Genomic DNA, 14057 nt, shown 5'->3' with positions numbered 1-14057 from the left:
TTGTCACTCTTATAAAGGTCAAGGAGAGAACATACGCAATTGGAAAGTTGACGTGGGCTTGGCACAGCCGGGCCTGAGTTACTTGATCTGAGATCAACGGCTGTAATTAATCCGTCCGATCTAATGGAAACAAATTTGGTCGGTGAATCCTCTTCTGCAAAGACCAGACAAAAAAAAAAAAAAAGAAAAAAAAAGCGAAAACAAAGCGCGGCACCATATAAACGAGCGAGCCTTATCGCATACATGGTATATTGACAGGCGGAGAATCAGCCACACGTATTTCCCTTCCAACCAAATTTGCCTTTTCCGTCCACACCATATTATCCCCAACCTCCATAACCACAAGTACCATTTCTTCGAAGCTCCTTTCGGACGCAAGATTCTTTCTACCTATAGAAATTCCAGAACGCTGCTGCGGCTCTTCTCACACAAAATTCACAAGATTCTTGGAGAAAGGTAAGAATTTTTCTTCTAAATATAGCAAATTCTGGGAGAGTTCCATTTCTTCATATATATATATGTGTGTGTGTGTGTATTGTTGCGCACTTGGGTAGCTTGAATTTGTTTGTTTTTTTGTCCGTTTGTAAGTAAATAGCAGGAACTGAAGTAATTGATGAGGAATTGTAAGAATTGGAAGGACAGAGCGGCGGGGCCCAATGCTAAAAATTAGTAGTAGCAAGTATGCAAGGAACAATGGCTTCTCTGGCTCCGCTTGCGGGTTTGGGAAGTAGTGTAGTAACGGAAAGGTCCCGGTCGACGGTGTTTAGGAGAGTTTCTTTGTCTAAGGGAAATATTAGGGCTAAGAAGAGATGGCATTGTGTGCTGGTGTCTGTGTGTAAATATTCGGTCACAACAACTGACTTTGTCCCCGAGCAAGGCAATGCAGTGTCCCTTAAGTCATCTAGTAAGACCTATGGGGGAGGAGGAGGGGGAGCTAAAGGTGATGATCGTGATGCTGGGTTTCTCCTCAAGCCTGCTCCTAAGCCAGTCTTGATGTCCTCCTCAGGGTCCAAGGGCGAGCCCCTTGCGGTCACTTGGGACCCTGCTTCAATCGATGGGGAAGGGGGCTCTTCTGATGGCGATACGTTAAAGGCTGTTGAGGAGAGGAATAAGATGATTGAGTCACTCGGAGAGGTGTTGGAGAAGGCAGAAAAACTAGAAACTTCGAGACTGAGTGACCCGGGTAGCAGTAGAGATAGTGGGGTTGTAAATAAATCTACACCATCTAATGTAAGTACTGATTTGGCAAGTGTTAAGTCGACTAAAAATACTAAAACTTTGAAGAGTGTGTGGCGGAAAGGAGACACGGTCACGCCGAAGGTTGTGAGGGAATCATCTGCAAAGCCTAGTAAGGCAATTGAGAAAGACGAGATTAAAACAGGGCGAGGGGGAAAGATAGAAGAGCCTCAAGCAACTACTTCTTTTAGACCCCCCCAGCCACCTTTGCGACCTCAACCAAAATTACAAGCTAAGCCTTCTGTGGCTTCTCCGCCTGTGATAAAGAAACCTGTTATCTTGAAGGATGTTGGGGCAGTTCCAAAGTCATCCGTGATTGATGAAACTGACACAGATTCGAAAACTACAGAACGCAAGCCAATTTTGATTGACAAATTTGCTTCTAAGAAGCCAGTGGTTGATCCTCTGATTGCTGCGGCAGTCGTAGCCCCTGCACGACCAGGAAGAGGTCCTCCCTCCGGAAAGTTCAAAGATGATTATCGTAAAAGAAATGTTTCAGCTGGTGGGGGACAGCGGAGACGAAAGGTTGATGATGTTGACATTCCAGATGATGTTAATGTCTCTATCCCAGGTGCAGCCATGGCAAGGAAGGGGAGGAAATGGAGTAAAGCAAGTCGGAAGGCGGCTAGACTTCAGGCTGCCAAAGAGGCAGCTCCTGTCAAAGTAGAAATTCTTGAGGTTGGCGAAGAAGGTATGTTGTTGGAGGAGTTAGCCTACAACTTGGCTATTGGTGAAGGTGAAATTCTTGGGTATTTGTACTCAAAAGGGATTAAGCCTGATGGGGTGCAAACTCTAGACAAAGATATGGTGAAAATGATTTGTAACGAGTATGATGTGGAAGTCCTAAATGCTGACCCCATTAAATTGGAAGAAATGGCAAGAAAGAAGGAAATTTTTGATGAAGAAGATCTGGACAAACTACAAGACCGGCCTCCTGTTATTACTATTATGGGTCATGTGGATCACGGGAAGGTCAGTGTGTAGCACTTTGGATCCTCATTTTCTGTTTGGACCTTCTGCACCCATTTCCTATTTATTTATCTTGTTTTTTCTTTGAATGCTAATATATCCTGATGTGTAAACTTTGCTAATATGTTTTTATTGCTACCCACTTGGCAGACGACCCTTTTGGATTATATTCGAAAGAGCAAGGTACATATGGAAGCTTAATCATCTTGATGCTCCTTTCAGTTTCTTTTGCAATGCCCATTGTGGTATAAGGTCTTATGGCTTTGTATTTGTGGTAATTTTTGATTACTTCTTTTCTTTTTTCCTATCCCGAGATTATTTTATGGTTTGGTTATGATGCATAATTCTAGACAAATTGTTCCTTGTTGTTTGACTTTGATATTGGATTTATATTTTATTCGAGTTTTGTGCTATTGGTATTGGCATGTCATACATATGATTCAACTTAAGCCTGACAGCTAGATATTTGCAGGTAGCTGCATCAGAAGCAGGTGGGATTACACAAGGAATTGGCGCATATAAGGTGCTAGTTCCTCTAGATGGAAAGGTGCAGTCATGTGTGTTCCTTGACACCCCTGGACATGAGGTACGTTCTCCTGCAAACAAAATAACTTTTAGCTTCTTCCTCCACCCCCCCTCCCCCAGCCCCCCAGGCTGGGGCAGGGTGCATATAAGGTGCTAGTACCTATATTGTCATGGTATGCAATATATATATATATATATATATATATATATATATATATATATATATATATATTTTCACCTTTGTGGATCATATTTTGGGTTTTATGGTCATTGTTTAGGTGACTAATTATCTTTTGTTAGTATGGGGTTATTAACTCAGATGTGAACTGAAACTTGCTTGTGCTTTCTTACTTTAGATAATATCTATTATTTCTGCTCCTTTAGGCTTTTGGAGCAATGAGGGCTCGTGGAGCAAGGGTGACGGACATTGCTATCATTGTAGTTGCTGCTGATGATGGAATCCGTCCTCAAACAAATGAGGCCATAGCTCATGCAAAAGCAGCTGGAGTACCGATGGTGATAGCTATAAATAAGGCATGTCAACTGTACTAGTGTTTTTTTTTTTTTAACCTTTTCTTTTCAAGATGCCATGATAAAGAAGAAAAACAATTTGCAATTCTTATTGCCTTGTGTGGTCATGGCTTCAGGATATGCTGATTCTCAATCTTAATTCTTCCTTTGTACCAGATAGATAAAGAGGGAGCTAGTCCTGAACGGGTCATGCAAGAGCTTTCTTCGGTTGGCCTAATGCCTGAAGAATGGGGTGGTGATATCCCAATGGTTCAGGTTTTTATCTCTGAAGTGCTGGAGTTGTAAAGACATCTGACATTGATGCTTTATACAGTTTCTGAATGCTTTCATTCTTCACTCTCCTTTTAACAGATTAGTGCTCTTAAAGGGGAGAATATACATGAACTTTTGGAAACTGTCATACTTGTTGCAGAGGTGAGTTAGATGTTATTAATGTGGAAACAGGTTAGCTTTGATATTCTTCTTGTATGTTTTGATAAGTTACAAAAAGGAGATTTTTTTTTTTTCGCTTTTTTGACATCTTTCTCCTTTATATCCTAACCATGTGTGTGTTTGTTTTAGTTGCAAGAGTTGAAGGCTAATCCTAATAGAAGTGCAAAGGGCACAGTCATTGAGGCAGGTCTTCATAAAGCCAAAGGACCGCTAGCTACATTTATTGTGCAGAATGGGACTCTTAAAATGGGGGATATAGTAGTTTGTGGAGGAGCCTTTGGAAAGGTCAGTATATAAGAGTTTGAAACTCTGAGAACTTTCTTTAAGATAAAATTTGGTGCTTATGTGACTGCATGATTGAGTCTGATGTACGTGGTTATTTAGTTTGTTCCTTTTTTCCCCCATTATTTACAATACCCATAAGGGACATTTTTGTTATGCCCATGGTCAGGTGCGGGCCTTATTTGATGATGGAGGAAATCGTGTTGGGGAAGCAGGACCCTCTATTCCTGTACAGGTTTTTACTTCATAAATCTCTATCCTCTTTATTTTTTTCTTGCAATGTATCATGTTGCCCCATCACCCCTCACCACCACCCCACCACCAAGGTAAATGTTAGAGTGATTGTTCTATTAAAAAAAAAAAAAAAAAAAAGCATTTGTGGAAACCTTCATCTTGCAAAGTCAAACTGTTGAAATCTGTCTGTCAACTTCCTTTGTTAACTAATATTTTGTTTCTTTGTTCCTTTTCCCCCCTTAATTCTTTTGATAACCATACTTGCGTGAGTAAAGGGATCCTTTAAGCTTTATGGCTATTGTTTGATTAGACGTGCGTCGAGATCTGGAATTAGAGAAATGACGTTTCTTGTGAACTGGTTGGTTTGCTAAGTTGGTGGGACTTACAATGGTGTACTGAGGGAGATTTCAGTGTAACTCGCTTTCCGAGTGAGAGATCGGGTGAATCCTGTTGGTGTTCAGTTTTCTTTTATTTCATTTATGAGCAGGGGCTCATGGACATTGCCCTTGTGGATGGCTCTTTTACATGGTCTAGTAACAAGGACCCTCTCTTTTGGTCTAGGAGATTCCTTGATTTGGGAATCCCAATTCCCTGATTTGCTCCAGAAGAGACTACCTAGACTTTGTTTGGACCATTTTTTGATAATAAACATAATAAAAGATAATTTAGGACAATAGGAGCTAAGGGAAGTCGTGGTTTTTGGTGCCATTGAGGAGTCTTGACCTCAGTGGGCAGTTGTTAGAGATGCACCAAACACGGATGAAGTCATTGGGGGTGCTGAGGAGGTTAGGCTTGTAGCATTCTCTTGTTAGGGATGAATATGGCCTTGGTGGGAGGGTAGGGATGCTCGAAGAAGAGGTTGGTGTTGGAGCAAATCTTTCTTCCATTGTTGTTCTCACAAATATTGAGTCCTTTTGTTTTAGGACCCAGATTTGCCCACTCCACAATCTATTTTTAGAACTTTAGAATTGAGACTTGAGAGGAATTAAATCCTTCAGAAAGGGAGTATAGATGGCATTTTTGCGACAACCAAAAAACAGTAAAAAAGAGGCAGAGCCGATAGTAGTGAAGGTACTACTTCATGTGCCCCTCCCCGCTTTTTCCTCGATTGATGGCTATGGTAGAAGCTTTCTTTTGCTTTCTCTTTGATTTTCTCAATACAAAAGGCACCTTTTCCTTTTTATGGCTCTCTCTTTCTCTCTCTATCTCTTATCAATCCCTTGCTTCTCATCTTGATATCAATAGTTCGTTCCTTTTTTGGGTAAAAGAACACCTAAAATATCAAACAGGATTTTCTCCTTTCTCGACTACAATTATTATTCTTTCCTTATTTTACTCATTCAATTTTGGTACTCCACCTAAAACCAATTGACCTCAATTATTAATTAATTGAGGTCAATATGGTTTTTAATTTTTCTATATGTTTTTTTTTTGTTTTTGTTTTTCAATTATTGTTTCGGTAGAAAAGGATATTCTGCATGAGATTGAGACGATTAGCCTAATTGAATGAGCCTATTAAGAATTATGGATAATACATGGGATGTAAATAGCACATGAAAGCCGGAGGGGTATTGTCTGATACAATTTACTTTTTTATCAAAGAAAAAGACAAAAAATCAAGTATAAGGTGGTATAAATAGAATTTCCTTTACATTTAAGCGCCCTTTTTTTTTTTTTTTTTTTTCTCATAGGTCTCTGTTTTCAGATTTGATGTTTCTGTAGATAAACAACTATAAGGAGTTGCAGTCATTCTTAAATGTGTGGTTGAAAATAAATACAGGCAAGAATAAATTGGTTTTTTATGCAAGTTGCTTTGGAGTATTGTTGAAAATGTTTATGTGAAAGAGCAGGCTAAGCTAACTTTTCTGGTGTTGGTAGGGTTCAGATAGCTCCTAACCACTCCTTTCTATTTCTTATTTTTATAATTTTCTTCTGTGTACATCTGCAGGTGATTGGATTAAATAATGTTCCTGTTGCGGGTGATGAATTTGAGATTGTTGACTCCCTCGAAATTGCACGTGAAAAGGCTGAGTTACGAGTTGAGTCTTTACGAAATGATCGTATATCTGCTAAGGCTGGTGATGGAAAGGTTACTCTTTCTTCCTTGGCTTCTGCAGTTTCAACAGGAAAGCTGTCTGGATTGGACTTGCACCAGCTGAATATTGTCATGAAGGTTGATCTTCAGGTATGATATGAATATCTAAGAGAAAAATGAAAGGAAGTTTGAGTGAGCTTTTTTAACTCCCTCTCCCTAAGACATGCTTGAATAAAATCATAGACTACTCTTAATTTTTTAAATTATCATAATTATTTCATACAGTCATCGGAATAATGAAAACTGCTAGAAGAGAAACATCAATTTAGAATTTCACAACATTGAATTTGATGTTTCTGGGTGGATTTCTCCCAAACTACCTGTACATTAGGTAGTTGAGTGGAAGTAGATATGTAATGTCTAATAATGTTAACCTAAGATCTCCATGCAAATTGGACGGGTTTGATAGCCTTTTCCAGATTATGAGTACTGGTCCAGCTAGATGTATATTTTTTTTTTCCTGAAATATGAATACCAACCACATCTTTTTTTTTCTTTTTTTTTTTTTTGGGTAAGGAAATGAAATTTCATTGAAAAATAAACAAGAAAAGGAAGAATTGAAGTACACAGGCTGTCTACTAAAGTAACCCTCTCAAATTATAGTCATAATTGTAGGAAATCCAAATTCCCAACTAAAACGGAGGACAATTGCCATCCATAGACTTCCCAGCAAACAATGATCTTAGAAACACATGGATAAGTGTATCAACAGAAAACTCAACCTCTCAAAAGGTCCACCTATTTCTCTCCTGCTATATATAACACATGGGATACATTCCATACTTTGCTCCTAAACCAGGTTTCCTTCTCCAACAGTGTAAATTGACCTGCCATATCTTCTGCCACTGACTCCAAGAGAGCACCATCCTTCATCTGGCAATTCTCGTATCAGTTGTAACCCTTTGATTTTCAATTTGCGACTACAAATTGTTAATGTTTTCTTCTACTTCAATTTCTACCAATTCCCCTTCATTGTCTACCACCTTCCTTGCCTGAGTTTTGGTTTGTCAACTTGATTCTGGTACCTCGGTAGAATTATACCCTCCGCACTCCCCTTTCCTAAATAATAGGCATAACAGAGATCCAAATTTTTGTAACAAAACCTCACTTCCATTCTCCAGATTGGCAACCAACCTGTTTAATGAACTGTTAATATTAAGTGAATCAAATCAAATCACCATTCCTAAATGAAGTTATATTTATCTTGCTTCTATGTTCTTGGATAGTATCAACACAAGATTTTTGTGAAATTTTGAATGATCTCTATAAACTTATGCCACTCAATTAAAGTTTCAGAGGAACATGGCAGCCATATCAACTTGTTGAGATTTTGATTGGTCCTTTTCTACCCCATTTTCTGTTTTTTAAATCATTGGTCAAGTGAAATGATGCAGGAGGGATAAATATGTAACTGAATTTGAATGATATTTGGCCAGTATATGGCATCAATACATTTGTTGCATGATCGGTTATGATTAACACAATTGTTTGGTACTTGCACACATACTTTCAAGCGTCTTCTATGTTTTGCTGAGTGGTTATGTATGCAATATTTTTCATAGCTTCTCCTTGTAACTTTCTTTACTCTCTTCTGAACTTCTCCTCATCATGATCAGGGATCCATTGAGGCTGTCAGGCAAGCCCTACAGGTGCTCCCACAAGATAATGTCACCTTGAAGTTTCTCTTGCAAGCAACAGGTGATGTAAGCGCCAGCGATGTTGATCTTGCGGTTGCAAGCAAGGCCATTATTTTGGGATTTAATGTCAAAGCTCCAGGTTCTGTGAAAAGCTATGCAGATAACAAAGGCGTCGAGATTCGACTGTATAGAGTCATCTATGAACTTATTGATGATGTGCGGAATGCAATGGAAGGACTCCTAGAGGCTGTTGAGGTTAACTCACATAGTTTATATTGGCTATAGTATTTTAAATTGAAGATGGATTGTGTAGATACCATGCCAGGTGGATAGTATATATGTTCAGCTGTGTTACATGGATTTTGATGTTAACCTCAGGTGCTAGTGTCTCTTAAGTGTTAAATTTGTCTAACCTTCTAATCTTTGCGCGGGCACAAATAAGTTGTTGAGGTCTTCAACTTTTTTTTTTCTTCATGTGAAAGACAAAGGTAACATGAAGTGTCTATGTAATAGATGTAACATCCCGATCCCATATTGGGAGGATGAGGAGTAGCCCACATAGAATGGGTGGTTTTTAATGATAGTCATGAGTTCTAAGTCCTAGATTGCCTAGTTACTAGGTGAGATTGGGTTTGATAAGTAATTCTAGGGAAGCTTCAAATTGACTAGTCTTTTTGGGGTGATAGCACAGATGTGGCTAGCGCTTTTCCTTGTGTCATTACAAATGGTTGCCTAGTTGTTAGATGAAACTGAGCTTTATAAAGAATTTTAGAGAAGCTTCAAATTGACTAGTCTTTTTAGGGTGATAGTGCAGATGTGGCTAGCACTTTTTCTTAAATTATTACAATAGACATCATGTTTGACATGGGTACTAAACACTGCTATACTAACCTCAAACCAGCCTTAATCCAATTGCTTGGGGTTGGTTATGGAATAATTTTTCTCTATTCAGCTCTATCAGGGGCCTATCTATGCTAAATCCTTGCGGATCATCTCGTTTATCACCACCTTTATCTTCATTATTAGTGACCTCATCTTGTCCTTTTGGCTCCTTTAAGAAGCAAATCATCTCCATTTTGATCCATTCATTGTCTTTTAGGTTTGACATGGCTATTTTGTATATGTACATATGGTATAGGAACATAGGATGAAAGCTTTCAAGGGACCTCCCAAGATGAATTATTGTGTTATTCTCCTTGTCGGGACACATGATTGGTACTTTCACCCCCTCGGCAAAAAAAAAAAAAGAAAAAAATCCACTTAACTCACTTAAAGTACCACCCCAATGACAATCTACCTCCAAAACTATAAATTGCAACAATTTACCCTCTAAACTACCAAAACAATGACAATGTACCTCCAATTTTAACAAAATGACGAAATTACCCTTACTAAAATAAAAACAAAAATACTAAAATTTAATTTAATTTTTTTTCAAAATTTTTAGGGTATTGAAAATTTTATAGGGGTAATTTCGTCATTTTGCTAGCATTGTGGGGTATATTGTCATTGTTTTGGCAGTTTGAAGGGTAAATTGTCGTAATTGATAGTTTGTGGGGTAGATTGTCATTAGAGTGGTAGTTTGAGGGGGTTAAATGGACTTTACAAAAAAAAAAAAGAAAAAAAAAACCCTCCATTTTGAACTCCTCGTTATAGACTGCCTTATAGAAATTGTAATTCTTGTCCATTTTTATTTTGAGCCTGGAGTGTCCTGTCTTATGTACTAACAAATAGGTTCCATCCACTACTTACGTTTTAAATAAATATCCCAACTTTTTGGTACTGAAGATTTACAGTTTAGAGTTATTGTTTTTATGTTGACAGGATCAAATAACAATTGGTTCGGTAGAAGTCCGAGCCGTTTTCAGCAGTGGCAGTGGTCGTATTGCTGGCTGCATGGTAACAGATGGAAAAGTAGTGAAAGGTTGCGGCATTCGGGTCATTCGTAAGGGCAGAGTAGTTTATGTTGGCATTCTTGATTCATTGAGACGGGTTAAGGAAATTGTCAAAGAGGTATGATTAATTGATTATAACAAAGTTTGCTTTGTTTTGTAATACGAGGACATGCACTACTTAAGGAAAACTGACATAAAAGCATAGTTGACCTTCCCGTCTTCATTTCGTACTTCTAAACTTGCATTTCCATTGGATCTTGAAGCTTGTCAGATTATGCTACATTTACCATATGATGTAAAATTACGTCTTCAATCTTGATGTTTAAGACTAAAAAAGAAACATGTTTGTATCATCATCTGCTTTCTAATATTAAACTGTTAATAAAATAATAAAACTTCAATTAAGTATTTGAAGCTTGACCTTATTTTAAAGCAAGTTTGGTTGAATAGTGGTCTTCTGGTTTAAAGAATTTTAGTGGTTAGGATAATATGTGATTTGAGAACAAGACTTAGAAACCTAAGGTTGTACTTATCTTTATCTTGCACGTTTTTTCTATGAGATGAAGGATGGAATTCATGATGTTAAAGCTCTAAAAATTAGTTAATTCATTTGCAGGAACTTTTAATTAAAATATTTAAGAATTTGAATAGTTGTACAAAGATTGAATTGATCAAGTAAAATGTTGTTATGTTGAACTTAAAAGTTGACATGCTTAAGCTGTCTGTCATGCATGGAGAACTTGTGCCTTCTGTGTTTGGCAGATCAAACAAAACGATTATCCAATTTTCATCTATTTGTGTGGTTGGTCTTGGCTGCTGAGTGCACGGGGGTAATGCATAGGTCGTGTTTATTAAAGAACCAATTTTGTAAAATTGAAAATGATGATAATGTGAAGTGAAGAAACAAGTTCAATTAAATGATTTAGTGTTGATAACCTCAATGGGTGGTTCTTCTCTTTTCCTATTGGTTAGTTTTTGGAAAGTAGAAATGAATGGAAGGCAAATGCCTATAGATGCCTTTGTTTCTTGTGCTTTCTTCGATTATTTCAGGCTTTTTTTTCTTTGTGTTCTTTTTCTATTACTAGCTGAGAGCTAATCAAAAGGTGGAGGTATCTACAAGCAGTGTTATCATTATAGCGTATATTTATTGGACACCTATATATAGAAAATGTGGTAATATCATCATTTCAATAGGTATGGCGTGTGTTTCCATTTACTGTAGGCCATAAAGATCACATCTTGCTTTCATAGCTGAGATGGAAATAATTATAATATGTTTGGCATATTCGCTGGCTCTTATCATTTTTGTGTTTGGAGTTGAAATCTATAGGTGATTTGGAACTTATAATTTCCAGAACTCAATGAAGCACATGAAAATTCATCACAATATGCATGAATCTGTTGATGATAACTTTAGAATGTATACTTGAATAAATTACGCATATATACCAAAGTCCTTAAACGTACAAAAACTGGGAAAGACTGATCAAGCAGAGGGCTTCTTATTAGGTAAATATCTGCATAAATAATGATTTCTGCCTTTGCTATTTAGTTACTAGCAGAATTTTGTCCTCTTTTCTCTATAGAAAGTTGTAAGTGCATTCCCTATCAGGCCTATGATTTGATGCCTGCCATATGGCTTTTCTAGCACCAATATATGGTTGTTCTTGTGACTGAAGGATATCTTTTGGTTTACTGCATCTTCAGCATATAAGGCCACAGAATTTCATGGCTAAACCTTTTCAGGAATAGACTACCTACCCTTAATGTTCTTTTAGTCTTGGCATGCAATATTTTTTGTCTTCTTTCTTTAAAATGTAGCTTGTCCTCTTGGCCAGGTAAACGCTGGACTAGAATGTGGAATTGGGATGGAAGATTATAATGATTGGGAGGTGGGAGATGTTCTCGAGGCCTTCAGTTCAGTTCAGAAGAAGCGGACCCTTGAAGAGGCATCGGCTTCCATGGCAGCTGCGATTGAAGGAGCAGGAATTGAACGATAGAAAAGCATGTGGCTATAAAAGTAGCTACAAAGCTTTTCTTGAGGAACCCAAATGTTTTCTGCCCAAAAAGGTGTACTACTATCCAACCAGTGCTTTGACAATGGTATGATTGGTTAATTTCGACCACTTGCAATTGACTGGAATGTTGGTGCCAAGAGCATGAGCTTGTAGTGGCTTGGGTCTTTTGTTGTATGCTTGTGTTGTACATAACATATCAAATTTCAGCTTTTTTTAGTTATTTATTTTATTTTATTTTTTAATTTTTGTAAAGAGGGAACGTCAATTCAAGTTGTAAAATTTCAACGTGGACAGCTTGTATCAAACTGCATAAAGACCTCAGGAAAACCAGTAATTCATTTTGATGCTCTTAGTGGATGCATTATTTCTGGAGCAATTGGCCAATTGTTCGACGTGTTATGGTAAATGAAGGTGGTGTACACTTTACAGTAATAGCGGAAGGTTAGAAACAAGCTGTAGGCTTGTAGCTGATGGATTTCCAAGATGAAATTATCATATAGATTCCACTTTTGTTTTGCTTTATTTTCTTTGTTCTACCGAGGTTTTTTTAAAAATAAAAAATAAAAATTTGGTGCCATATATATTATGCCAGGCGCCATTTTTACATTTGCTGTACAAGAATCTCCCACAATTTCAAAAAAATTATAGATTCTAAAACTATGGAGTTAAAGTCGTTCTTTGCATCAAACAACTAGGATGATCGAAGCAAGATTACCTTTAGAAAGTTTCCCTTGGTCTTTCTTAATGTTCTTGCTTGAACCCATAGAGTGCGCATCCTTAACTATTTTATGAAGTAAAAATGAGCTCCCAAAATGCCTTTAGTGTGCTTTCTGCGTCGCGGCGTCATGAGAGGATAAATGGTGTCATGATGGAAATTAAGGTTTCTACACTAACTTTCTAATATTTTGGTAGATGTCATGATGACTACCTAGCGAGACGAGACAATAGCTCATTGTGGCTTTCATCATGATGTGAATATGACGGATATCTAACTTTTTTTGTTTTTTGTTTTTTTGTTTTTTTTAATATTTTGCTTTAAAAAAAAAAAAAAAATTTTAAAAAATAATAATAATTTTAATGTGCAGCGTGCAGCAAAAAGTCTAACCAATGTGCAGAGTGCAGTACCATTCTTATCCACACTTCACACACCCCAAGCCTCACTAACTTTATTGTCTTTCAACAAAAAAAGAAAAAAATTAACTTGTCTGCTGCAAAGAACTCTTCTCCCACATTCTTTCAACCAAATTTCTTCTTCATCTCCTCTGTACGCCGACAGTCCATCTCAAATTTTCTTTCCCAAACCTCTTCTATTTTCCATTTTGTCACACACCCACAAAGCATTTCTCTATTCTCCTCTGGGAGTGGGTATCAGTACAGTGCAGTGCAAATTCTCCCATCCACCGTTTTCAAGGTCAGTCAATGCCCATTTCTCTCATCAAACTCTGTTATTGTTCATTCATTATACTGTATTTGGCTATTTTTGTTCCTAAATTTGCCAATTTGAACAATTCTGAAACAATCTTATTTAAGCCTTATGCATAATAGTGTAATTAGTATTGTTTGGCGTGCTATCATTTCTACAAAATAAAGCTCTTTTTACAAGTATAACTACTGAAGTATAATTAATAAAACAATTAAGTAAAAATTTTAATTAATTAGTAATTGACTTATTAATTATATAGGGTAAAGTCCACATACCCCCCTTAAACTACCACCCAATTAACAATGTACCCCTCAAACTTTCAATTGTGACAATGTCCCCTCCAAACTACCAAAACATTGTCAATGTCCCCCCCAAGGCTAGCAATAAGACAAAAATGCCCCTATAGATTTATCAATAAGACAAAAATATCCCTATAAATTTTAAATTTTTTTTTAATTATTTTTTAAAAAAACGAAAAATTTTAATTTAAAAATAATATTTTTTTAAAAAAATTTAAACAAAAATTTTTATTTTTTTTTTAAAACGGAAATTTTTATTTTTTAAAAAAACTATTTTTTTTTATTTAGTTTTAAAAAACAAAAAATTTCATTTTATTAAGCGAAAATTTAATTTTTTTAAAGGTAAATTTTTATTTAAATAAAATTATAAAACAAAAATAAAATAAAATAAACGAAAATTTTCAATTTTTATATAAAATAAAAAATCGAAATTTTTTTAATTTTTTTCTTATAAAATTGATTTTAAAAAGGAAAAAATTGG

The 14057-nt window shown here is 36.6% G+C and overlaps 1 protein-coding gene across 3 annotated transcripts; it reads left to right on the top strand.

The window, feature by feature from the left end:
• Positions 1-240: 240 nt before the first annotated feature.
• LOC132173454 (translation initiation factor IF-2, chloroplastic) lies at positions 241-12230 on the top strand. 3 transcript variants are annotated; one of them, XM_059584959.1, is made up of 13 exons: positions 241-456; positions 599-2208; positions 2356-2388; positions 2678-2791; positions 3115-3264; positions 3418-3516; positions 3613-3675; positions 3823-3978; positions 4145-4210; positions 6158-6394; positions 7921-8196; positions 9766-9954; positions 11675-12230. In XM_059584959.1, exons 2-13 carry the CDS (start codon positions 682-684, stop codon positions 11834-11836), a joined length of 3072 nt encoding a protein of 1023 aa, XP_059440942.1. In that variant the 5' UTR covers positions 241-456; positions 599-681; the 3' UTR covers positions 11837-12230. The 3 variants fall into 3 exon arrangements, with proteins under 3 accessions (XP_059440942.1, XP_059440941.1, XP_059440940.1); XM_059584958.1 differs by having other exon boundaries at positions 596-2208; XM_059584957.1 differs by having other exon boundaries at positions 589-2208.
• Positions 12231-14057: the final 1827 nt, after the last annotated feature.

Source organism: Corylus avellana, chromosome ca3 (genome assembly GCF_901000735.1).
Source record: "Corylus avellana chromosome ca3, CavTom2PMs-1.0".
NCBI lineage: Eukaryota > Viridiplantae > Streptophyta > Magnoliopsida > Fagales > Betulaceae > Corylus > Corylus avellana.
The sequence above is the reverse complement of the archived record's forward strand: the minus strand, read 5'-3'. Positions and strand labels throughout refer to the sequence as shown.

Excerpts from the sequence above, each read along its gene's own strand:
- LOC132173454 (XM_059584959.1), top strand. The coding sequence starts at position 682 with ATGCAAGGAACAATGGCTTCTCTGGCTCCGCTTGCGGGTTTGGGAAGT. Across the intron at positions 2,792-3,114 it reads TTGACACCCCTGGACATGAG|GCTTTTGGAGCAATGAGGGC; the intron begins GTACGTTCTCCT and ends CTGCTCCTTTAG. Across the intron at positions 3,676-3,822 it reads CTGTCATACTTGTTGCAGAG|TTGCAAGAGTTGAAGGCTAA; the intron begins GTGAGTTAGATG and ends TGTTTGTTTTAG.